General features: G+C 32.5%; 1 protein-coding gene across 1 annotated transcript in view; it reads right to left on the reverse strand.

Moving 5' to 3' along the window:
• Positions 1 to 27,845, reverse strand: part of LOC116347033 (RNA-binding protein Musashi homolog Rbp6) — a 371,521-nt gene that overhangs the window by 24,658 nt on the left and 319,018 nt on the right. The window contains exons 8-11 of the mRNA XM_031777427.1: positions 25,095 to 25,177; positions 20,678 to 20,762; positions 14,211 to 14,246; positions 14,018 to 14,101 (exon numbers count right to left, since the gene is read on the reverse strand). Of these exons, the coding sequence (XP_031633287.1) occupies positions 14,018 to 14,101; positions 14,211 to 14,246; positions 20,678 to 20,762; positions 25,095 to 25,177 (288 nt within the window). The remainder of the gene's footprint in view (positions 1 to 14,017; positions 14,102 to 14,210; positions 14,247 to 20,677; positions 20,763 to 25,094; positions 25,178 to 27,845) is intronic.

Here is a 27,845-nt window from a genome sequence, read left to right on the forward strand (position 1 = left end):
CTTATAAATATTCATATTGTTGTTGTAGATTCAATAATTTTTCATAAATATATATATGCAACAGTTTCATATGATTTTCCCTTCATTCAGTTTTGCTTATGCGTTGGCTATGAAGTCTTGAAATGTGATGCATGAAACTACTATTGGCTTCGTACTGAAATAATGCCCAATCTGTCAGCGTCAAATTGTTGTATTTTATATTGTGTCTTATGTGACATGAATGTGGTGTACATGGCTTGCAACTGATACATTTTTGACTGCCATCACTTAAACGAGCACTTGGAATGTGGTTTTTAAAGCGACATTTTTTCAATTAATACTTAACATTTTCTTCGAATTTTTTTTCTTTTCAAAGAACACAACACATTTTCTTTCAACACATAATTGAAATTTTTCATCTAAATAAAGAGAAATCACTCTAAAATCAATTGAATAAAATTGCAAAAATGTCTTTTTAAACTTTTCTCTTCAATTTTTTAAACATTAATTTAAGAGTAATTTTCTCTTTGGCACCAGAGTTGTTATTGGCACCGAAGATGTACGAGCACTTATTTCATAGAATTCTTCAAGTGCTGCACCTGAATACAAGAAAGAGTAGCACTTACAAAAGTGCTCACACCTCCGCAGTACCTATAACATCTCTGTGTAAAGTAGAAAAATGAACACTCGATTTTTTGTCAAAGCTGCGGCACTATCTAATTTCTCAACAGGTTCTATCAACTTTTCATTTCTCACTGAAATAACTTTTAATACAGATACCCCATATCATTTGTGATTGACGGCTAACTAATTTCTGTTAATTAAAAATTAATCTAAAAGAGATTTTATTCATTTCCAAGATGTTTTATCGGAACCAATAAATATTTATTTCAATTGCATTTGGATTATACGGAAGTATAAAATGAGTAAAATCTCATGCAAGAAATGATTAATATATATTTACTAAAGATATATACCATATGTGTATTGTGTTTGAGAATAATTTGATCTTGAATAAAAAGAACACTATATTTTATCGGCTATAAACACTATTCTAATGAGAGCGATCTCTGGAAAAATGGTCTAGTGAAATATGAATATATGGAGTTGTGAGTCTAAATTAAACAAGTTATCCGTAAAGTTCTATCTTAACATGATTTTCAACTTATACACTATTTATCACGTAAACGCTTATAGATTGCGTACGACAGCCCATACAGTGTTGCATAATAAATAGTGTATAAATTTTGACGTATGCAAAGGTAGAAATTTTTGAACGACTGAAGTATACTATGGTCCATATGTCTTCTTATATATGATACTTTATTTATAATTAAAAATTCGGTCGTAAAATTACTCGATTAGCACTAATTCGATTTGATAAATATATATATGGTTTGAATATCTAAATATTCTATACACGATATTAAAATAAACGGGCGAAACATGTTGCTCAGAATGAGAATATATAAATTGTGTAATTTTTTTGGTTTAAAATACTCGTTTTTTTAGAAGCGACAAAAGTTTAATTGTGAATTTACTTCCCTTGTTTTTTTTTTTTGGAATTGTGTTCGATTCATACATTTAAATGGATGTTCCGTCGTAAGCAACGACATTACGGTGGTCTTTGATTAGTTCCATTCGGTGTGTTCGATCTCATTTTGTGTTTATATGTTCTATACATGTATATGTATCGAAGATTTTGTGCATTGGAGCAAAGCGGAGCGGAGTGGAAATACATATGTATTTTTGTAGCTTCATTCAGTCAAAACACTGCCTAATTAAATTGGATCAGTGCATGTCAATTAGCAGAAACAATGTAGTAAATACAAAACTTTTAAAACCTTTTCCAATACTGTTCTTATTACAGAATTACCAGATTGAAAGAAATAGGAACATTGCTCTCGATCTCATTTTATAGTTGTTTTTGAAACTGCAATAGTAACTGTTCACATGAATTTTTGTTTTGTTTTTGTCGTCTTATTCTTGTAAATAAATTGTCTATGTTTTATTTCATTAAATTACTTAACATTTTTTTTTTGATATAATATATATAGATATTATTATTATGTGTGCACCTGACGAGAGTGTTGTTGTGGATAGTTAAATACATTGGATTTCAAAACTGTGTTCAAACAGAAGTCACATAATTGACAAAGAGCCATTAAATGTATGTGCTGAAGGTTAATTTGCTTACATGTTTTTGATTAGATTTCTTTATGATTTGTGTGTGTGTCTATTGTTGTCGTTGTTCTCGTTTATTCATATTTTGTTGTCGGTTTGAATAATTGGCTGTGGTGCCATTTAATATTGTATTCGTGTGACGCTACGCTAATTTCTATTTTGGAAATTAGATACGAGGGAAGGATATTTAATAGAACACACATTTACATTTAGTGAAAGTGTGAATAGACGCTTCTATATACTAGTTAATAGATAGAGAGAAAGTTATACCTGTCACATGAAATAGATTAGATGTTTTACCTAATACAATATACCTTACGTAGTCTATCCTCATATACCGTACTAAACATTGCTAACATCTTTTTCTTGCATTGAAAGTTAGAATCAAAAACAGGACTAGACATAATGAATTTAATGCAAACTATTGATATTTTTTGCCATTTAATGCGTTGCATTTTGGACGAATCAAGTTGTTTTTAAAATAATTTATTTGTTTTTGCATGAAAAAATACGAGAAGAAAATTCCGAGAAAATACTTTGGTTTGAGCCGGAGTTTGAGTCGGGAGACATTGGCTATTCGGTTAAGTTCCTGACCAAATCTTTTTACCGTTTCTAGTTTTGAACGTGTGTTATTTTAATGTGTATTATTGGCATTAAGTTTGCATTTCACCCATTAGTCTAGTGCTACATCCCCTTGGTAGTAATACACATAAGTTTTTTTTACTAAATAGTTTGCTACATACAACACTTGACAATTTTCCTATTTTCGTTCTTGGCTATATTTATTTGTATGGTATCATATAAATCGTTGCATTATAAAAGAGCTCTTATTTCGTTGGCAAATAGTATATGACCATTGTTTTTTTGTTACTAAGCACCATTAATTCCAACAAAATAAGGGTTTCGGCGTTTCACCACAACGATTCAAAGGTGAAATGCAAGAATTCTTAATGATTGTGACAATCAAAGTGCTAAAATTAATGACTTTCTGTATTTAAATTCAAAGTTGGCTACTCTCTTTTTGCGATATTTTGATTTTATCTTAACCATGGCTGTGGTTTTTATTCACAAGCTCTTTATAAATATGCCGCTTTTGTAATCAACCAGGAACTGTTTCGCGTTGTAATTATACCATGGAGAACGGAGCTCAAATTTTGTACATCTGGAAATGCATCTTCATTACAAAATGCGACCGTATATTCTTTGCAATAAATTTGAATTCGTTGTTCCTCCAGATACATATAATTATATATTAAAGATGCAACAAATATTGTTGTAGCTATATCGATTACGTTGTACAGATGTCTTTGATTGTAGACTGTCAAACTACGTACATGACGGAAATGAGAATGAGCTCAATTTACGATACGTGATGATTTTAGATTGATATTTATATGAGATAATAATCTCAGTTAGCCAGATCAATTCAACGTGGAACAATCCCTGGAATTAACATTTAGATGTCATTGCTTATAATATAAATGTTACATTTTCATAGATTATGTGTGCTTTTTTTTAAATTCGCAAAACAAATGAATGTTTTGGCATATGACACCTTGGGTGTTGCACTTAATTTTGTATCGTTGTGACTGTTTCTGTTTTTATTTTTGTTGCTCATGTGAATTTCAAATGTTTTGAGGCAGAAATATGAATGACAAACAACATGAATGATAAACGTTGCGGTGAAAAAATTGCCTTTATTTTGTGGCACTATTATTTGTACGGACACACACACTAAGAGACATTTTTCCCACCACAACGAATCAAATATGACTTGGTAAATTTTGACCATTTTTAATTGTGTTTGTTAATTAATTTTTTTTTATTGAATTTTCTCCCTATGTGACTTGTGGCAACGCACCATCGGCATGTATTTTCATTATTATCAATTTAATTCTCTTTTTTTTTTTGCGTTCGCTGGGGGATTTCAATTGTGAATTTTAAACGTTAAAATGTCCGACTACGTGTGAACGAATATTTGTTGAGCGTGTTAAGGCAGCAATCAAGGATAATGGTAGATGAGATACTGCTGATGCTGTTGTGCATGTTGTTCGACGCCCGATACCGATATTTCTACTAAATCCACAAAGCGTTAACCCTAATTAAAGAGTATAGGCAAAATCAGGAACCAGATATAGAGATGGGCATCAAAGTGAATGACATAAAGTGAATGAATATGGTTGTGTTTTGCGTGTTAAGCATTTACGAACATAAATTGTGTATTGATGCAGATCTATCTATTATGATTTTATGAATTGGTTCTTAATGTTGAATAATTATGAAATACACACACATTTTATGCATTAAATTTTCCATAAATAATAATAGAGATAAATTATTATTGGTAACGAAGAATTGAGCAAAAATCTTTGTCGTTTACTTCATATACTGTGCGATTGCAGCTGAAAGAAATATATAAACACTGCATGCGTCCAAAAAATGTGTATATGCAATGAAAGGCGAAACGACAGCGAGAAAGTTTTTCGTTCGTCATCATCATCGTACCTATCAAAAGACCAAGCACATTTTTATGTGCAACGCACTTTTCACAAAACATATGCATTGCGTACACAATAATAGCCTATTTACTTTATATATTTATTCGCATTTAGTTTATTTATTTTTTCACGGCCTTTTTTTACATCACTCATTCGCACAACGAGATGCCATTTCACTGCAAGCGTTTTATGTTTGTGTGTCTTTGATTGCTGTTGTTTTTGTTGCTATTTTAACTGTTTTCGCTCACAAATTATGCATTTGTTCTCGTTTCGTTATTTAAAAATTTAATATGAACTGAAAGCGATTTAAACGATTAAACTGGCATAAAAAACAAGTAGCATTGTACAAATACCATTTATCGGATGCAAGTAGAGACGATAAATGAAAAGGTTGTGAGTGTGTCTATGTGTGTGTGAAAAAGGCGATAACAAAAAAGACAAACGGCGTTGTGGTAAAAGTCCATATGCAATAATAACAACAATCACATAAATATTATGGTTAATTAATTGGCATGGCAAATTGGTTGACATTAAAGCACGTAATTAAAATTTATATATTTATTTATTTGCGCGCGTGCACTTTTTTTTTTGTTCTCTATGTGTGTTTGATATGATTGTGTACGTGAGTGTTTGGCGAATGCACCAAATTATTTTTTTTTTTTATCCGCATACACAACCACTACACATCGCATCCGAATGCTTCATTTCACTCATTTCTCTTTGAAAAAAATAATAATACACATATATACTGGCAGAAAAAAAAATTCCAAACTTTCGATTCATTTTTACGCACACGCACGCACAAAAAAAAATGAATTCATGATTGCTGCAACTGAATTTCATCGTGATTTTTATTTTGTCTGCTTGAATATACAAATTTGAAGTGCAAACGCACAGACTTCAATCTGATTACACACGAACTTATTGATGTGAATGAAATAGGTTGGAATTAAAGTGACCTGAAATTATGTTAAAAATAAAACGAAGACATACATTTTTTTTGTAATTAAATTTTTTCATCTACTTTTTCTCGAGACACCAATACGAATGCCAGAGATAAAAGAGCTTTTGTTGCAAATGAGATGAGCAGATGTTCAGAAAGAGTATATTTTTATTTCAAATATTCTTGGAACAGGCGCAGAGATTAACAATAGATGTTTTAATAATGAAACTCATTTGACATATGAATGAATACCTTCTATATATGGTATTTGAATTTTGCCACCCGCTGGAAAAAAAATAATAATAATGAAAATATACTCTTTATTCCCATCACACCCAACCGACCCTTTTATAAGTGTTGAATTCAACATCTACATATTAAAGTGCGTACACATGTTGCATTCATATAAATTCTACAGCAGAATTTCGCGAATCCACCAGTTTTTGACCATTGTCACTTTTTTATCGTGATTGTTTTTGTTTCATTTTATTTAACAAATCGAATGGCGTTTACGTTAAGCTTGAAAGAAAAATGAATTCGCGCTCGAAATAAAACAATACATGTCTGATGTTTGCTATCAATTTTTAGCAAAATAACAAAGTATATTTATTGGTGCGATGGTTATGAAATAAAAGTAGAAGGAATTAATTGAAAATTATATTTAGGTTATAAGTAACACGTTCGAATCAATTAAAAAAATTACATTTCCTTTTTCTCGTCATTTTTTTTTTTTTTTTTTCATTTTATCGAATTCGTTTTTGTTGTTGTAAAATTACAAATAAATGACGTTTAACAAAACAGATTTCTTTTCTTAATACTTATGAAACAAAATATAGTTATTTAATTAAAGAAAAGTTCCGAAGTCTTCTGAAAACAAGATATAAGTGACATGTGATGAGGCATGAATCGATTCTGTGAAGTTTTTACGTATTCCGGCTTAATGTTTGAACGGTTTTAATGTGTATGTATTTCTTTTGTATCTATTTGAAAGTTACGTATTTTTCTTCGAAGAAAGAAGAACTAAGCTTTATGAAGAACTATTTTGATTGTGCGAAACACTGTAAATTCCATTTTTATCGTATTTGATTTTGAACATTTTCCTTTTTACTCTTTCTAATCCATTGAATTTTTGTTTCACAAGAATTCATCATACAACTTAACTTTTTAAATCATTCAATTATTTTCAAATTCAAATTTAATTTTCCATAACATGGTGGATGGGCATTTTCGATTTGTGTGTGTGTGTGTGAGAAGTTGCATGTTTTTGTTGTTGTTGTTATTGTGTTTGAATAATTTGTCATTTTGGAGTTTTGTGTTTATTTGTGATATATTAGTCCGATGTTGGTGTCGTCGATGCCACTAAATAATCGCCCACAATGATACCGTTGTCTGGCATAACTCCCATTACACCTAAAAACATATAATAAGAAAAAAAATAGAACACGAATAGAAAAATAATAGGAAATAACTCAAAATAAAGAAAAAAACGAATAAAAACACAAATTAACGGAAACGGTCTTCTTTTAGAGAATAAACGAATACACACAAAAAACGGCACAAAAAACAAAAACATAGAAATGAATACAAGCAAAACACAGATACAAACTCAAAAAATGTATGATTAAACGCAATAGTCAAACGATAAATTGATAATAATAATCAAAAAAATGTACTAATGGGGATTCCAGTTAGTTATATTCGCAACAAAATCGAATGGTTAACTTTTGGCATTATTTAATTACCATTTATTTATTGCAAAATGTTATTTAAAAAAATTCAAATAATTTAATATTCGAACTTTTCCTACCCGAAAAGCTTCTCTCACAAAGAAGTTATTCTAATGATTCGACTTAAAAAGTTTCTTTCAAGTGCATAGTTTTGAAGTCATTTAATATTTCTGCTCGTTTGATACTGATAAATTTATTACTTTCACAAGCTTTCATCAGTGAAAATTAAGTGAAGTATATAGCAAAATGAAAAAAATCAACCAAAACTTGTTTAATTGTCAAACAAAATAAATGTGGGTGCTATGTATAAACTGGCTCTCTCAAGTCCTGGCCATAATATATGATTATCAACGATCTTCGACATCTATTATGTGTTTTTGTGTGGTATTTAGTGTTTTCAAATAAAGATATGGGGTGAAGTTGTAAATTTCAATATATTAGCTGTAACATTTATTCGTGCTACAGCTTATTTCATTTTTCAAACAAATATTGGTTGTCTTGGAACTTCAACTGCGTCACCGAGCGAGAAGGGCATGGAAAAATGAAAGAGAGCCAATTCGATGCAATTTAGCTATTGCATGTGTGTGTATGTGCAACATCTGCAACTGTTTATTATTGGGCAAATGTATTCGATATGCATGCGAATACAGTTATTGCTTTGAAACTTGACTGCATGATAAAATTGTATGTGTGTCTGTATTTCAAACAAAATATTCCGAGTCTTGGAAATGCTTCGAATAAAAATGGAATAGATTAAATAAAAATACCATGATGGTCACACATGCACAACATTAAAATGAAAACCCCATTCAAGTTGCCGGTTGTGAAAGGAAAATGCAAAATCAAGAGACAGAATCTTTTGAAAGGGGGCATGCAAGCGAGAGAGAGAGAGAGAGAGAGAGAGAGAGAGAAAAGTAGAGGGAATCGTTTGAATATCATGGTACTCTATCTCGTCAGTAAATTACACAAAACTGGAGAACTGCTAAAAACAACATGATGTTGTGAGTGAAAAGGTGCACGTTTTATAACCAATGACAACATGGAACCAGACGATGAAGGCACCAAGGCAAACCATACACACACACACGAACACACATTTGATTCGACGTTCGTACAAATACTTTAAATACACTGGAACAAATAGTTTATGTAATTTCGCCTCTATATCGGTAGCACCAAAAATATATATGAATGGCTGTGTAGCCGCCCGAAATCCTCTGTCACATTTTAAAATATGCAGAAATTATAGTTTAGCCACTAAATTTTTAGATATTACCTTTTTACAAACTTTGGTCGCATGTGTGTTGGCTTTTATTAGGTTGGGCAAAATATATTTTCACACAAAGTGGCTACATTTTCGTATATTCATTTTTATTCTCGCATTCGGAATTTAGTGTTTCGCTTTTCAGTTCCAATCTCGGTATTTGTGTGTTGGCACTTTTGGCACCGGCACCAATAATTTTCGATGCTATCAATTTACTTTTGAACATTCAAATTGCATGAATCTAACGATAAGTCGCCATTATTGTTGGATTATCGTAACATTGCATTCGGATATTCGATTCACGTTTTTCCTATAGAAAAGTAAAAGTCGAATTCTAAAAGAGCTATCTCACTTTCTATTGCACATGCATACATACATCTCAATATATCTTGTCGCAATTTTGGTTGCAAATAAGTATTTATTAAAATTTCAATCCACCCTGCTGTATTTCAATGCATCTGTGTCTTACACAAATTCACACATTTGGTCGAATGCATTATTTTATGTGTGGATTCTGTATTATAATTACCAGCGGGTTTCTTCATTCGACATGGTAGTTGCACAGCACATGCAAATGTAACATATCATTTGCGATGCGCCCGATAGAGAGAGAGAGAGAGAGTGTGGATTGTGTGTGTGTGTGTATGTGCGAATGCATGTGGGCATGTATGCAAGTTTTCCAAATGCGTTGCTTTTGTATTGAGGTCAAAATGTGAGAGTGCACGGGAATAGATATCGTTGTGATATGGTAAAACCAAAATCGTACGCATGTAAAATCATTCCTGCTTGCGATGGATTATTACAAAATATTGTTTAACATTAGATTTTATTGCAGCGAAACGCTTTCATTGATAAATTTCGCTCCCATTCAGTCACACACACACGCACACACACACATAGTAAACATTTGTGTGGTTTGGATTAAGAAAAACTCCCCAATGTTGACTCCCAACTAATCGATGCAACAAAAGAAGCGAAACCAAAAATGAATCTTGTTATGAATGCACCAGCGCTTTTTTACTTTAATACTTGCCAATGGCCATATTCGTTAGACGCTGATCAATAGAGTGTGCAAAAGAGAGAGGGGAGCGGGAGAGTGAAAGGAATTGGAGGAAATATGCATCGACACATTGAAATTAACCTTTTGTCGTATAGAGAGAAGTCCAGTTAATATTTGTACCCAAAGTAATAAAAAAAATGTATCCAATGTGATAGACGCAAAACTATATATGAGTAGAACTTTGAATTCGAATTTTGGAATGAGATGCCAAAATGCATCGGAAATGGTTCAAAATGAACATGATGTTTTCCATAGGATCATGCATAATCTTCTTTCAACTTGTATACTCTGTATAATGCTTAAAACTACTTTATGCTCAAAAATCGACTGTAGTGCATTTTCCATACAACAAGAGTGCTTTCGCACTCTTTTAACCCCTACATCTCCAAACTCTATCTTGACGTCGTTGCATCCTCAGTCATTGTTGCATACACGTAGTTTGCATGTCGGTTCTATTTTTTTCTTCTTCGCAATGAGTAATTATATTGCATCTTTGCTTTATCTGACGAACACTCTGTCGTCATTTTACATAGAATATTCAATGTACATCTATGAACTACGCTTGCACTGGCACACATACAAGCTGATGCCTTTTTTTCGTACATGTGCTTTATGCAACGCGTGCATATTAGAGGTTAAACTAACCGTCATTGTTAACACCAACTACGACGCACAACTTTGTGTAGACTGTTCGCGCATTTGCAATTGCACCAACGATAATAGCAACGATAGAAATATGTTGTCGCATTTGCCAATCGAGAAAAAGAAAGAAAGAAAAGAAAAACCATGAAAAGTTCACTCATTTGGTATTTGATTTGCAATTTCCTCATAAAGTTAAAGCCACTTTCAAACACATTTTAACATATGAATGTGAGCGTTTTTTTCGGTAGTTTTGTGGCAATTTTCAAAGGATATTTTCTCAATTCAACCTCATCTCATTTATATATATGGCCAGCCCAAACTACGATATAGATTCATAAAAAGTTCGTGCATTTGCATAAACCGATATAGACTATAAAAGCAATTTTCAGAGCTATGGCATGTCCCAGTCATGGGTATGCGAGAATGCACATGGCTTGTTATGGTACATAGTCTTTATATTTTTGGTAGATGATAATGGTACCGAATACATTGAATTCTAAGCGATAAAATACCATTTTATATGACAAAATCGACCGCTAATACGACACTTACATGAAAATCGTATTTATTATGCAGTGAATGGTCAGAGTGTTTGGAATTAGTGGTTTAAATTTAGCATGTACTTGCACCTACAATGCTATACGATACATTTTCATCGTTCGCACGCTCTCTATCTCTCTCTCCTTCCATTCTCTGCATTTAATCTCGTAAATATCGTTGCTATGTCCTTTATATTCTTTTTTTTATCTCTAATATGCATACAGACGATGGAACCCAAGAACAAACTGTAAAATGCTTGCCTAAAATGATATGCTGAGGTCAGTGAAACTCTTGTTATTAAGTGTTTTTATGTTGATGCTTTGCAATGCAAAATCTTACAGCCGAAAAACTTTTTGAACACATTTAAATGCAAAAATCAGTGGCTGTGTGAGTGGAAACAGTAAGCTAGGTACATCATGAAAAAATCTATGATGCAGTTTTGACGATTTCAGATTTTCCATAGACACATTTGCTTGATATTTTATTTGATTTTTAATCAAATTGGTGATAATTTGATTAAAAAGTATACGTAAAAAAATTAAAAGGATATCCGAATTTTCTTTGGCAAAAAATAATGGATTTGACCTGAAATAAACCCAAATATAAATGGTCGCCAAGTAAAAATCGGTATTGAACGGCAATTTGTGGTCTCAATGGTTTTGGTCTCTGAGAAACGAAGACGAGAAAAAAATACAATAATATATAGACCCGTCGAGACCCGTTGACCAATTGGAAATGAAAGAAGAAATCATCGCTTCACAACAAAAAAATATTCGAGGGACATCTATACATAAGCCAGATCTCCATCGTTCCAACGACGGCGCTGTGTGTCTATATTGTTGTTGATGTTTTTTTTATAAATATTTATTCTTCGCTTTTCAACCATAGCTTCTGAGCAGGGGTCCGAGGGGTTTGATGACAAATGATGTTGACATAGTATAAAAAACGTAAATAGCTCAATAGCATTCTTCTTGGTACTAAAACTTGAATGTTCGCAAAAAAAAATGTTAGGAACGGACATTTTTTGAACGTTTTGATATATTTTTGGTGATGTAAACTGGAAAATTTTTGAAGAATTTGAGACCATTTCTCACAATAAATTCGACTTTCGAGCAATAAAAATGAAAATGATTTTTTTTAGTTGGGACTTGCCATAAGTTATTATTACGCCACTTATTTTTTTTTTCGATTTGTTTTTCAGAAGAAAAAAATCACATTCAATTTGTTCAACAACAAAAACTCGAAAACAAAAGTATATTCACCGTGATTACTTACTTTAGGAATTGGTTAATTGAAAGTTGTACACATTTCGGTGGTTTTCAACCTGACTAGCAGGGATTGCGTAAGTAGCGCTCGAATCTAATGCACTGCGCCCACCCTCTCTTCTCTATCATATTTATTAATATTAATGTAATTTGTCCGACCACATTTGAAACCAACAAAAATTACTACTCGTTGCTAGCGAGCAATGGTTTTCGCATTATTTTGTATCCTCTTAATTTTTTTACGGACAATTTATATGAAAGAATGCACAATATTTTGTGGGTTATTTGTAGTACAATAGTGAACCATTAAACAGAACATGCACAAAAAAAATATAAAAACGAATCCAAAGTGGAAAATAGTTTTAACAATTATGCTTTTATTTATTTTTTGTGGAAAATGTCGGTTTTAATCATTATAAGGATCGTTCAAAGTTAAGAGGTTTTGGTTTTCAATTGAAACAGAGCCAAAGTGCAAAAACAAAAGCGGCAAATAGTTTTGCTCTCTCATAATTGCGTAAAAAAATGAGAACAAATAATTTGAATTCATATAATTTCTTCGGTCTGAATCTATTTTGAAGTATTCTAACTGTTTTTTCGGCATATTTAAATGGAGATTCATAATCAGGTACGTATGATTTGCTGAGAGGGAATATTTGGAATACGGATGAAATTTAACGATTTCATTTGAGTATATAAACGACGAGTATTTCAATCTGTTCAAAATAAAGTATGAAAAAGAATAAAGTTTGACTGTGCCGATTCAATGTATTTGCACTGTTGGACCCGAGGCGAATGTGAATTTTTGTGTATATTGAATGAAATAATGAGAATAGCAATGGCTATTCAACTACTATCCATTTATTCTAATTGATTTGATTAAGAAGTTGTTGCTGTTGATATGCAATGAAGATAAAATAGACAACACTCAACAAAATTTATAAATATTTCGGAAACTAATATTAAAAGTGATTTGATTTAAACTTCTAGTCGCAATATCATCTGGACAAAAAATGTGAAAAAAAGACAACCGCTTTCACATTATTATAATTGAAAAATAAAATCATGACTGCTTGAATTTTATACAATCGCATTCGTATAGAATCAATTATAAATAATCAACTGATTTGCGAACAAAATAAAAACGGGTCAATACAACATGAAATAAAATCGAGCGCGTATTTTCTACCATTTTTAAAGATCAACATGTTATCTTCATAATGTAAACTAGTGGAAACCATTTGAAAAGCTTTGAGCTTCCTCGGTATAAGAAATATATTCGAGATAAAATGAGAGATTTACGAAAATTAATACAAGTGGAGCGATAAATGATATCTAACCTAATTCTTTTTTAATTGAAAACTGTGAACCGCACAATATTTGATTGAAAAACATTCAGTGCATTTCTCTGTTGTTAACGAGTTTTTAGTTTTAATTTCCAGCTGATGTTCAAATACCATCATTGAAAGCAATACCGTTAGCATCGCCACATATCCCCAGAATATTTGAAAAAAAAAGTATACTTTTCATACGCCAAACTCTAAACGGTTCCTACAACGAAATTTCTTTTGATTTGCTCATTATACTTCGTTCCGTATTTTCGAAGGTGCCAAAATATAGAAAACAACAAAGCAAATGGCCGAAAGGATTAGATATTTTGTTGTTTTTGCTTGGATGTTTGTTATTTAAAAAAAAAACATATGTGTTAGATGGGAGATCACATGGACCGTTGTATGTTGTATGTTTAAGGGGTTTGGTAGAGCAAACAAAGCTTTTCACTCTCAAACAAAATCCAATGAAATCAAAATCAAAATGAATGGCACACGCGAAAATATCAGAATTTTTTTTAAATTCATAATATTCCGAATAATCTTATCTTAAAATTACTGTTCATATGTAATATAGAAAAAATGGTTACCTGTTGGATAAGGCAATCCAAAACTAGGATATCCTGAATAGCTGCGACCAGCTGCATATGCAGCATATGCAGCTGCTGGGAAACCTGTATCACAAACAACCGAACACACTATTATCATTTGAAAGTTAAGCGATTTTTTGTGTATGCTCTAAATAAGTGTTATCGATTTAAAAATGATAAAAAAAGTACTCACCTTCTGGTAATGTTCCCAATCCCCACATAATATTATCTGATCGGATTTGAATTTGTGTGTCGTGTGCGAATAAATGTGCATAGAAAAGAAACAAAACACGAAAGTTAGTTTTTGTTGTTGATGTTGTTGCAATTTGTTTGGACAATTTGTTTGAATAAAATATTTTATATATATGTATATTGGCTTGTAGACTCAAAAAGATGTCATTTTTTTTTTATCGACGAATATCAATTACGAAAAACGAATATAAACGAATATTATATATGTATATATGTGTGGATGGAAAAATGGTTTTCCGACACCGTTTATTTTTTGTTTTCGTATCATTTTTCGATTTTGGAGAAATATAAATGGAACATAAAAAAAAAATCTAAAATCTCACAAATAAACCACCAAAAAATTATATAGTGACGGACAATGAATTAGTAGGAATCGACGGTATCACTACAGTTAAAAAAATCTCTATGTTTGATTATATATGTTTTATGTTGTTATTGCATCTAGTATGTATTGCGCTAATGTTAACAAATTATGTATATATATGTAAATGTTCATTTGGACGAGAGATATCTATTGGTTTTAAATATATTTCGACTATTTTGCGTATTACCTACTAATAATGTAAACAAAATACAGTACAAAATTTGATTATATGTATAAATATGGAGAAAATGATTTGGCACAGTAGGCGACTTGCTTGTTTTGCATTAACATTGCAATAATCACTATTTCAATTAATATAAATAAATTTGCACTATTTTTTTTTGTTAGAAAAATAAAAACAACATTTTTATCTCGATTTTTTTTTTGTTCGTTTACATATATCAGTTCCGGACACAATTACATGTATTGGATTATATATGGTTTTGCTAAGGATTATAGATCTAAATATGTACGTAATATATAAAATATTTATGTGTATAAAATTGAATTATAATCAGATATGGTTACATATTTGATCATCTAATTTTGACACGTGACACAATATTTGCGCAATGTTGTTTTCGCAATTATAAAAAAATTGACATTTCTTCACATTCGTTTATAATCTCTAATGGATTTTAGCGATTTTGTTACTACAATATTTCATTTAACTAAATTATAGATTTTATTTTGTTTGGTTTGATTTTTTTTTCGAAACCGTGATATTATCAACCGTGATATGATCCAATCACAACAGCTGCAGGCCATTTTGTCTGTCATCACAAAAACATAATAATTATTTTAATTGAATAAATATCATGGATAGTAGTGAGTCGACCATTGAATTGGAAAACATAATTAATTCAACGCGCAAAAAACAAACAATTATTTTGCAAACGTTTAATTCGCACATTTTTCAAATGTGTGAGAGATACATTTGTAAGGCTTTTAATGAATCAAATCCATTAATATCACAACTTGAAAGAGACTCAAGTAATACAATAAAGTTCAATTGCAACCAGACATTGAGATATTTTTAGGCAGCTGAATCAGCGCAGGCTGCTATCGTCAGGAGCTGAAATGGAGTGAAAATGATAGAAGTGATTGTTATGTTGTTTGTAAGAATGGAAGTGTTTTTATAGCTACACTGTGCGTCACTAAAAATCTAACTGACATGAAAGACACCATTTCCGCATAATTTTGGGACGCTGAATTCAAATGCATCATTCGTTTTTCTCTATCCCGTCGGAGTTTTTTACAATTTTCCTTGAAAGTTTTTAAAAATTGATGCCATTTTGGGATTTTCAAAAAATGTCCAAGGAAAATTATAAAAAAAATCCGACGCGATAGAGAAAATCGAATGAATTGAATTCAGTGACCCAAAATTATGCGGAAATGGTGTCTTTCATGTTAGTTAGATTTTTGAAGTTGAAAAATGACACACAGTGCTATCAAACAATCACATCCTTGTTGCCGCTTCATTTCAGCGCTGATCTGATTCATCTGTCTGAAAATATGTCAATATAATGTCTGATTGCAAGAAATTAGAAAAGTGTCTTCCATTGAGGTCCTCAATTTGAGGAAGAAAGGATTTTTGCTCATTTATACTTAATCAAATTTATAAATAAAAAATTGTCATATTTATTTATTGGAACCTGCAGCGTTGATCGTTTGAATACTGTGAAACTACTGACTAGGAACTCTTATAATTGAAAACCAAAAAATAGAATTCTAACAAAGTTAAATTGAAATAAAATGTTAGCGACATCATCCTATAAATGTTTAATCATGTGATAAAAAATTCCCCATACTCGGTTGTAAATACACATCCGAATCGATTATTTCTAAATCACAGTTGACATATAGTGTTATTTATAACAAAATTTGACCCGCCTCGTAAAAAATGCAAACGATTTTCGTATTTATATCACATGACTGCAACTAAAACAATATTGGATGATGTGCTCACTTCTCTAGAGAAGAATTAAAGAAAAAATCTAATGGTATTTCGCTACGATTTCTAAAATTAAGATCACTTTGAATGTTTCATTCATTGTATGGCTTATCGGTCGGTGTTGTAAATTTTGCAGCAGGAATCGATGGTGCACTGGTCTGCGATTAAAGCAAAAGTCCATTTAACCGGTTGATATTGGTATTGAAAGAGTGTATTCGGGGATTTTATTTTCGTCTTTTTTTTTTCTACTGTGTTCAGTTTGGCATTAAACACCCGTTGTAGCTCTCATTATATGATGCTTTGCTAACTAATTATAGTGTAAAGAAATTATTACAAAAATAATCTATATCTCGATATATAATACTTGTTTTAAGCTAAATCTTCTATTAACGTGTATGGCAATCAGAGCAAGACCAACACAATGTCTTATTCTCTTTGTTCATTTGGAAGAAAATTAAATGCATCAACACTTCAATATAGCGAAATGTTTTTTTTTTTTTAATAGATAGTCGGTGTTCAATGGAACTCAATCAGATTTTGATGTACACGAAATAGACGGGATGCGAGAGAGAGAGATTGTGTGTGAGAAGAAGAGAGAGAGAAAGTCTTTATGAATGATATAAAAGCATTGTTATTCATTTGTTTTAAAACAAATACGTGATTATTCGTTTGAATTCAACATTTCTATTCGGGTACATTTGTCGCTTAATACAAAGAGATAAAAAGCGATAGAAATCAATTCCAACAATTAGAACAACTAAATACACGCAAAACAAAACAAAAAGTAAAACAGCACAACATCTGGACCGTCGACGAAAAACCATATACTCACACAATATAAATAGATTATATGGGAAAATGTTGATATAAAAAGTGAACAAAAAGCAAAAAAAAACTGAATCAATTCTTGTTAGAAAGCAAAATGTTATCAACTTGTGTGACTCTATACTTTTGAATATTACTCTTTGTTGCTTTAGTTTTTCGAATCGATCGAATTTTGAACTATCGTAAATGCTACGTAGCTAATTGAAAAAACGCCAGTCAATATAGTTTGACCAAAAAATTTGAAAATTCACTAGGTGAACTCAACTAAGACGATTATTATGGTAATTAATAATTATGAAATGGTTACGTTCAAAGTTTAAACCAAAAAAAAACCAACTCAAAATCAAAAATTAAAATTCTTTTTTTTTTAATTGTTTTCGTTAAGTAAGTTAAAAAAAGAGAATGAGATTAGCATGTATCTACCTAGTGACGAGGCAATACTTCCCAATAGTGGCCCAGAAAGTTAAACCAGGTAATGGCAACGTTTAGTATAAATCGGAATGAAAAATAAATTATTAGTCGACAAGCTCAAAACAAAACGCACACATACACAACAATAATTTTTCTCTCTCTTGGCTTGCGTGACATTGCGATTTATTCTGTGAAGCTGTTGGCGGTTTTTGGTTTTTGTGTTTGGGCCTCGAGGTACCTTGCACATAATGCATCAATGGTTTTTCTTTTCTCTTTCTTTTGGGTGGTGTTGGTTCAGATCTAAGATCTCATCTAATCAGCTATGCTTCTCTTAATTATTACATTTTTTTATATATATTAATATCTATTTATGGCATATTATAATAAATTGTTTTTTTTTCTGTTAAAAATTACATTTAAAAAAATGTGTCTGTAAAATCTAAAATTTATCTAAATGAATTTGATTTTTTTTTGGGCTGTATTACTGAAACATAGAGATTTCATTGTAATCATATGAAGTTAGAACTTATTTATATGTTGTTGTTTTTTTTTGGCTTTTATATAAACTAAAATTTACGGAACATTTAACTAATCAATAAAAGATATCTAATTGAAAATCGTCATTTACATTGTTGGCAAAAAATCTGATTTTTTGTGTTTTTGTTGTTGCTGTTTAATTCCTCAAGCTACAATGAAAATACTGTTTTTCTATGCCTGTTTGGCTTCGAAATCACATGATGTTTCGTTTGTTTTCTATTTAAAAATTTTAATTATTTCAGTGGAATTACTTGCGCTATTTGATTTAATTTTGTTTTTGGGTTATTCTATTTGGTTTAAATTCTATTTAGTCAACATGTAACCTATCGTTGTGTGAGTATATTGCACTATTTGAATATAATAAAAATCGAATATGTACTCACACGTCCGAACCAGGCAAATATTAGAAATAAGTAAATTGGAATAAAATGTCGCTAATCTAAAGTAAAAAAGAGTTGTGGTTCATGAATTTGGCCTACTGAGACCACTCACTATACCTAAAACCAAAATGTTCTCATCTGGCAAATGACGAAAAATCGATACTATACAACGGTTATATTGTATAGTATTCGAAAAATTTACATTGTCTAACCGATACAAAACCACTAAGTAAATGAAATAAATGTTTTGTTTTTCTATACAACACAGTTGTTTCAAAAGAGAACATAAAAGAAAATATTCAATATTAATTTCAAAAAATAAAAATAAAGTCCAATTGATTATTTTTCTAGCTATTTGCATGTAAAATAAAACCGTTGAATCGATTACAAAATCACGATTTGGAATGTTTGTTTTGTAACTATGTTTTTTTCAAAACTGTGCGCCTGATATGTCGACAAAATTGGCTAACCACTGGTTAAAAATTGATTGCTTACACAGTAAATTCTTAACAAAATGAAAATTATATGTTTAATACATTGATCCACGAATAAAAGGACTTGATAAAGGAGTTTGTTAATTTACGGAATCATTGATAATTGTATGTAAGTGTGACTATTTTCTTAATCTAATTTCGAATATTCTCAGTGATAGATATTAAAACAACATTTATATATAAATAATACTATTTTAGATCTATTATACGATCTCCTAAATCAGATTAAAACTTTTTTCGAGTATATTATGCATTGAAAATTGAATATAGTATGCATTATGTTTTGATATTCATTGTGTATTTCGTTGAAATGTGTTTCATTTTTTTATTCTCTTTATTCACCAAACAAATATTTACTTTTATACATACTAGTGCAACTTGATTGTGTAGCTTTTGTGTGATTTATCATTTTCATTTCATTGTGTGCACTGTGTGTATCATCATTTCTTAATTTTTTTTTTTCAAATGTTATTATTATCTATATATATTTTTTTCAGTTTGAAATTACAAAGAACTGAGTTGTCAAAGTTTGATTCATTTTCATCTAAATTACTTTTGTTTAACAATTCAAAAAGATATTTATATATACATATATATGTATATCATTTGAAAGATATATATATATATATATATGTACTGTATATATCTATGAAAAACGGTCATGGTTTAAATGTGTGACAGGTTAAAGTGAAGTAATGAAAATAAATGGATTTAATGATGAATGTTTGCTGTGGAATGCCGTAAAGAGCTTGTTTGTTAAATTTGGTTTTGGAAATTATTTGTTTTGGTTGTTGTTGTTTTTTTTGTTTGCGCGCAACTCAACGCAACACATCCACAATGTATGGTGTCCGGTAGAATGAGAAGAATGCCAAAAATGGCATGGATATGAATGTTTCGAATGCGAATACGAGAAAAAAAGCTTCGTCATTTCGGTGGGAATGTTTTGTGTTTTTTTTTACAAGAAAAATGTACGAGACATATCCAGCGGCTGCAGGCCAAGTAATTCGGACAGAGGATAGGATAGAGTGGCAGTTGCACGTGGCGTTGCCGTGACCTGAGCAGCTGCTGCGGCCGCTGCTGCCGTCGTTGACGGCATTTGATGGGCATGATGGGGATGCGAACGCAACGATGCAGTTGCTGTTGCAGCCAATAGGCGCTTATAACTGAGCGCAGCGGCCGTGTCATACAGCGTTTGCTGTGGTGACGGCGAATATTGTAAAATGGATGGAGCCGCTGGAGTTGCAATTATATGAGCAGTTTGATGATGAGCCACACCATGTTGCTGTTGTAATTGTTGGTGATGGTATTGTTGTTGTTGTTGGTGATGATGATGATGATGTTGAATACCAGATATTGATGCTGGCAATGGATAGGGTGCATATCGTAAAGAACTAGGTGCACCAACTGTTGTTGATGGCCCACCACTCAAAACTACCAACTCACCGTATGCCGTCCTTCCGGATGCGCGCGTTTTGGCAAGATTCGTCGGGAGCATCACTTCTTTCGGCTGCGCTTTTTTGCATTCAACCTAATCACATCGATTCACATGTTCGGTCACATTAATGAAAAGACAAATAAGAATATTGAAAAAAAAGAAAAAGAAAAAATCATCAGAATTTGACTTAAATCATTGAATCAATTTTCTTTTCAAAGATCCCATTTTGTATCCAAAGCTTTCATTTACAGTATGCTTCACAATTTTTATTTTTGCAAGTTCTACAATTTGTATGTATGAATTGATACATCAGCGAATGAGGGCGAAAACAGCTCCGAATTGTGTCGCAGACTGCTTGTGTTGAGTATGCTATTTAAATCATTTCATGTTTGAAATTTTTTTTACTCTCCTCCTCTTTTCGATGATCTATTGTGCTTGTTGGTCGTCCAGATTGTGTGCGAGTGTGTGTGTTTGTGCATTTGATTTTGGCGGTAAATTTGAGTTAGCTCACGTGAACACCGCAATTTATTCACTCAATGAAAATCATACAAAAATCGCTTGCATTGCGATAAATTCTAGAGTCGTTTTTCATTTGCTAATGGCACCATTTATAGTCAATGTACGAAGAGACGGAAGCGAGAAAAAGAGAGAGGCAAAAGACACGCAAGCAATCAAGATATGAACGTTTACACACGCACTCAAACAACTCCACTTAAAATAATTTCGTTGTTGTCGTTCGTGCATTCCTGTAGTACCAAAATCCAAAACAGAATCTCACTCTCTCTCAACACAACCAGCGAGACAACGAGCGAGGGAGCAAGCGAAGAACTGGCAATGGAAAAGAGAAAGTGTACGGCACATCGGCTGTGCACAAAGTCCATTTTCCAGTATTCACTTCACGTACATTCAAAATCATTTGGCTGTCAGTTTAATCACATTGTTTAGGGTAAAATATAATTGTAACCGAGCATAAATGACAGCAGAATTCATCTTTCTAAACGAAACCGATTCAAATCAACGTCCCTCATTCGTTTCTTCGTAATTTCCCATGTACCCATCTCTTTTCCGCTCTCGCTCTCATGCGTCGCACCACGTTTATGTGCTAAATTGGTTATGTGGAAATTTCGCATTCGAAAACACAAAGAGCATCAAATACAACACGGTTATGTGCGACAGTTACATTTGAGAAAAACCAAATTGAGAAAAAATGAGAATGAGAGCTAACCATCATTGTGTACAAAGTGCGGCATGCACACTAACTACCATACTGCGTACATGTTCGTCCTCTTTTTCCCATTTTTCTTTTGGTTGTCGTCTGTTTCTTTTTGTCGTTGATACTGTTGTAGTTGTTATTCGGTTTTTTTGGTTTTTGTTTTTTTCTTAGCAATGCGAAAAAGAGCGAGAGAGAGGCGAGCATGTAAATGTAAATAGGGTTGAATTTCAATGTAAATCCTCAATTTTCGGCTGAAATTCACTTATTTGCGGTGAGTGCTAAGAGAGAATCGAGAGCGGTAAGATTATGTTTCATTCATGCAATCAGCTTGGTGCTATAAACGCTTGCTTCTGCCAAAAATCAAACGGAACGCAATTTTTAGAAACCATTTCAAAGCCAACATTTGACCGCCAACTCATTTCCATTCAATGATGGCTCAAACTGCAAATTAATTATATAGCACATTTCTGTTGGAAATGCTTGATTTTCAGTGGAAACATCTAATACATTGAGTGGAAGCGACCATGTTCGCTCGAACAAAACTTACAACCGAAATGAATAGACAGGCGGATAATCGTACACGTAGACCAAGCCGCTTTGGCAAGAAAATGTTTTCGCATGGAATTACACGAACAAAACATAAAATCAGCTTAGATCTTTATTACACAAATATGCTTATTTGTAGGGCTCGCACTTTTGACCATACCCAATTTTGTATGGTGTAATTATTTTGTAGCATTGTCGGTAAGCAAATTTGAAACATTTGCCATTCGAATTTTTCATTTGACTTCAGTTGTGTTTGTTTTCTTTTTATTGTAATTGTTGATGTTATTAAACTTTTGCTGTGAATGTCATATTTTTGAATGGCCATTTACAGAAACAGTATAAAAAGATTGTTTTGCCATTGCTTTTGAAGAAAATATCTATTGTTGTTTGTGATTTCAATTTGTGTGACTATTGCCACTATCATTATCAAAACTGTTTGGTAATTTCATTCTGCATAGTTCGGAGTATGGACGGAGTGAAATTTGGCAGTTAATAGTTATTTGCGACATAAACGAAATAAAACAGCTCATTGTGTACATGTACAGCAGTAAAACCGAACAACGCAAACATTTAATGAATGCTTAATTTGACGGTCTGTGTGCTTGAAAATGAGCTCGCACAACACAAACCCCCACCGACCAAACCGAATCAACGGCAGAATGTTTTGCAAATATTATGCTGAATGGTGTGCGTTTGCTTGAATTCTAATTCTCATTCTCTTGAGCCAACAACGCCAAAATGTTCGACGAATTGGCGCAGTGAGAAAATTAAAACATGATTTTGCAACAATGATTTTCGGTTGGTGTTGCGTTGACACCAATTCTAAAATGGACTTTCACACGACGTAATCTTTTTCTCTCACTTAACCTTGCACGACACCATACAAACGCGCACACAAACACACTAACGCCTTAATATTCATAATTATGTACAGCATAACGAGTATATTCACAGCGGTGCTTAGCGCATTTACCAAAAATGATTAAAGCAAGCGTAACGATTTACAAAAGATTTGCCACGTACGCGTTTCATACATATTGGAAAACTTTCGGAATAATTTGATTCGGTTACGTGATAGTGTAGACAGGGATGATGCCCGACGAAATGATGCGTTTGTAAAATGCAAAGTGAGCACGAGAATGCTTAAACATTTGCACGAAACAAACTCGGCTACTTTGAAATATCACTCATCCAATTAGAAATGAAAATCGTACAATTCATTTATCAAAAGCGTCAAGGAACCAACCAAACAACGAACGGAAAAGAATGTGGCAATAGGAATTAGGTTGCCAATGAGGCTGAGTTAGGCTGAAAGTAGCTGTTAAAAAACGAAGAAGAAGAAGCGGAAAAAATCGACAATGAAAAGTTGAAGGAAGTGGAAGTAACGATGAAAAATTTCCTTTTTTTTGGGGCCACCATCTTACCTAGAGTGTTTGCATCCATATTTTTCTTTATGACACGCATTCTTTTTGTACTCTGAATGGTAGTCAGTGTACGTACATTTTACAACTGGTATTCACATTTCTGCCAGTAGGAAATGGCAAGAAAAATGTATTCACCAAATGTATAAATGTGATTTTGACAAAAATAGGTGAATGATAAAAGCGCGTTCTACACGAATTATCCGCCCAGTCACAATGCTGTGGACTGTTCAATTGGTGGCAAAGCCTATTTTGGCCGATTTGGCTACGGATTTTCCATCGTTCTTACTAAGAATGTTCCGTCTTTTTTTTTCTCTTTTTCATACGCAACCACGTATTCTCTCACGCAACAACGCACAAAAATAAAATTAATAGTATCAAAACGGTTGAAAACGAAAATGAGAAAATAAATTGTTGGGAAGCAGATAAGCGGAAGAAGAAAACCGTAAGCGAAATATTTACGAAAGTATATTCTGAAGCAAAGTTTTTTTTCTTTTCATTTCGTTCGATATGAAATCCACATCTCACTCTCGCTCGTGCAAATACAAACAATATAAGCACACACACGACGCATAAAAAAAGGAGGAAAACATGAACAAACCTATTAATCACGTTTCTCTTTAAAATGCTATATAGCCTCTTAGCGATCATTAAACGATGAGTCAGCATGAGCTTAAAATTTATTATGAGCAAATAAAAAAAAATTAAATAAAAATTATATGCGCGCTTTTGTACTCGTGCTGGTAAACTGCCACATCGTATGGAACAAAGAGCGAAAAGATGTATGTTAGAGGTGTGTGCATGTGGCATGTGAAAAAGAAGCATCTAAAAACAGCCCACGTTCTTCTTCTTTTTTTTTCTCTTGCCCATACAAAGTCATTTTTAATTGTAATTTCACCGTTATTCGGTTGTATCTAATTTCGGTTTATAATGGATAAACACCGAACAGTGTGTTGGCTTTTGAAAAGTCGTCTATTTTTGTTGTTGGTGTTGCCTCTGGGGTGTGTATGATTTTTTTTTTCATTATTTCAAGGGATGCTGTCAAATTGATACTGAGCTTCGAAGATTGATTTATTTGTTAACGGGGTTTTGTGCCCTTAAAATACCGCACGACAAAGAAACAATTAACGATTTAGCAGGCATTTTTGCCACAATATCGGATATTGCTGTACGTCGAATTTAATTTGCAAATTATATGTGCGTTGGATACAAAACGATCATGAGGATAGAATAGACAACACTTACCATTTTGTTATTTATTTCATGAAAATGAATTTCACATACTTTATCCACGACATCTTCACTTTGAAATGTGACAAATCCAAAACCTGCAATGAAAACAAAAAAAGTAAATCGATTAAAATCAGTTTGTTCGAGTGGAAAATATTTTGATTTGATGCATCAATAAAAGTGTTCATTGTAATAATGAAAAAGCACTTTTGTGCTCAAAATGTCAATTGTAATTAAATTGAACAGTTTTAAACGCTGTGCATGACTAATAGACCAATAAGCTGTACAGTGTACTTCTATTTTCATTCGATTTATGGATGATTTAACCGCAAAAGTCAAAATCACCCAAAAATAGTTAGTGTATGTGTATTATCGTTTCGGTAAAACATGTAATCTAGAAATGGGTAAAATGCATTGCCGGCCATGAAGTACGAACGAACACGAAGAACAAGAGATAAGAGAGTGAGAGATGCAGCAGTGCTATTCAAATAACAGCAACAGCAAAAAAGAAAAAAATGGAATGCATCGCGTCAGTTTCAAAATGGCACATTTCGATAATCGACATTCATGAGATGGCGATTGCTTGTCAACCAGATGTGATCATATATTATTTACTTAACGAGTTCAACGTGCATTGTCTATTCAAAATGAGTCTGCACACTAATGGTTTGTAATTGTGATCCGATCGATTTTATTGCATAAATCCTATCGTTCAAACTGCGATGCATTCGGTTAATAGTTAAGCACACACACACATATATATACAAAAATATGATTGGGTGTGTGCAAAAAAACAAACACAGGCGTGAATTTGTTCTACTTCCATGAAAATGCATATAACTATCACGTGGATGCGAACGGTCATTGCACCAAATCCAGCGAAAAAAAGATAAATAAATAGCAAAGCGGTAAATAGAGAAGAATATTCAGAGAACACATCCGCAGGCGATGTGCCAAAACATTAATTGAAATGACTTGTATTCAAAATCAATGCACGTTACATTTTACGTATTACACACCAGACATTTTGCACGTAATAAATGTGAAATGTGTCTTTGGTACGGAAAGCGAACGATAGTTAAAAGTAAGCAACAATAGAATAAAAAATGCTACAAAGCAAAACTATTTTCGTTGGGACGCCTGACGTCAAAATATTGTATGTATTATAAATGATATAGTGAAGAAGAGTCAATATTGTATCGGTATCAAAGTTTATTCATTGCAACTGCATACAAACACACACATGAACAAATACAATTCATTAGTTTGGGAATTTCAAGCTAAAAATCGCATCGTTAAAATGGATTTTTCGTTGTTGGTGGCCTCAACTCAATCCCAAATACGATAAGTTTAACTTACTTCCAATGAATTCATTACAGAGTACATTGTTTTTCGATGCACCTACATGCTTTGTTTCATGTACGACACATTGAAAAGTACTCGGCACAATGTATTATCGATAAGCACATCAAAAAATGACGCCGTAAAGTGAATGTGGTGAAACATTTGAAATTCGACATTTGCAAACGTGTGTGTGTGTGTGTGCATTCGATTGCGATTCAATCGATGCATTTGCTGAATGCAAACACATCGACGTTTTCATAATTCATGCCTTTTAGCTATGTTGTGTATTTATTTTGGATGGGAAATTTCTACACGAACACGGTCAGCAGTAGCTAATATAGGGTATTATTTTTTCTCTCTTTTCTCGTTCCGTCTATGGTGTTTATATCAAGAAAGCAAAAAAAAAATATTGTCATTGTTTAGGGGCCCACCAAACAGAACTATACGTGCACTGTGTGCATAGAGAAATGCAACAAAAACCGTTGCCATTGTTGGATCCACCATTTGCAAAGCATTGCAAAACATTTGCCGACTATTTTTGGTAAATCATATAATAAAAAATTTATAGATAATCCAATAAACCGATGGTCACTATCGATTTGTGTAACAATTTAATGCTTTTTCTCTCTATAACAGTGCATGCACTTCCTATTGGTCATATGCCTTGTGTGCGCAAATATACACAATGTGATGTGTATCGTATGTGTACATGTCGTGCGCATATAAAGCAATACAAATATTTACATGAATATATCCATCCAACCCCCCATACCTCAAGAGATGAGTATGCAAATTTCGTGGTGTTCAAACTATGATAGAATTTTGTGTCGAATATTTTTTTGCTTTTATCTATGTCTCTCTCTCTTGCGCTCTTCCCTTTTCTTGCGACCCGTCCATTGCCTTTCTTTCTACCGTATTGTTATCATTTTAATGGTCAATGTGTGTTTGGTATTGGCTTTTGCCGATTGCGAAATTTGTCTTTTGAAATTGCCATTGTGGTATTTATGGGGTAATGTGTGATTCGAGTGAGAATGAATTCAGTCGATACTCATACCATGGTTGTGTCAACAACAACAACAAAAAAGGTTTTAAAAAAACAATGCCAACACACAGATAGATACAGACATAAATGAAAACGCATTATAAAACACACCGTTCATTATTTTCCGATTTTCCCGGTTTTTTTCACCGAGTCGAGCCCATTATCTAACCACTAATCGCAGTCCAGCCCAGCTGCAAGTGTTCTAGTTCAATCTATAGATAAGGTTTCACTATTAAATTCATCCGTTTGCATTAAATCATGGTTATTTATCTTAATTGAATTCATTAATTTACCTATAGGAAAGTTTTGTATCGGATTCGATGGTTCGACAATGGAATATAGCAATGATCAAATTCATGGCCCAAACCGATTACGGGGTC

Source organism: Contarinia nasturtii, unplaced genomic scaffold (genome assembly GCF_009176525.2).
Source record: "Contarinia nasturtii isolate CC-2019 unplaced genomic scaffold, AAFC_CNas_1.1 Cnas_scaffold_1699, whole genome shotgun sequence".
Taxonomy (NCBI): Eukaryota; Metazoa; Arthropoda; class Insecta; order Diptera; family Cecidomyiidae; genus Contarinia; species Contarinia nasturtii.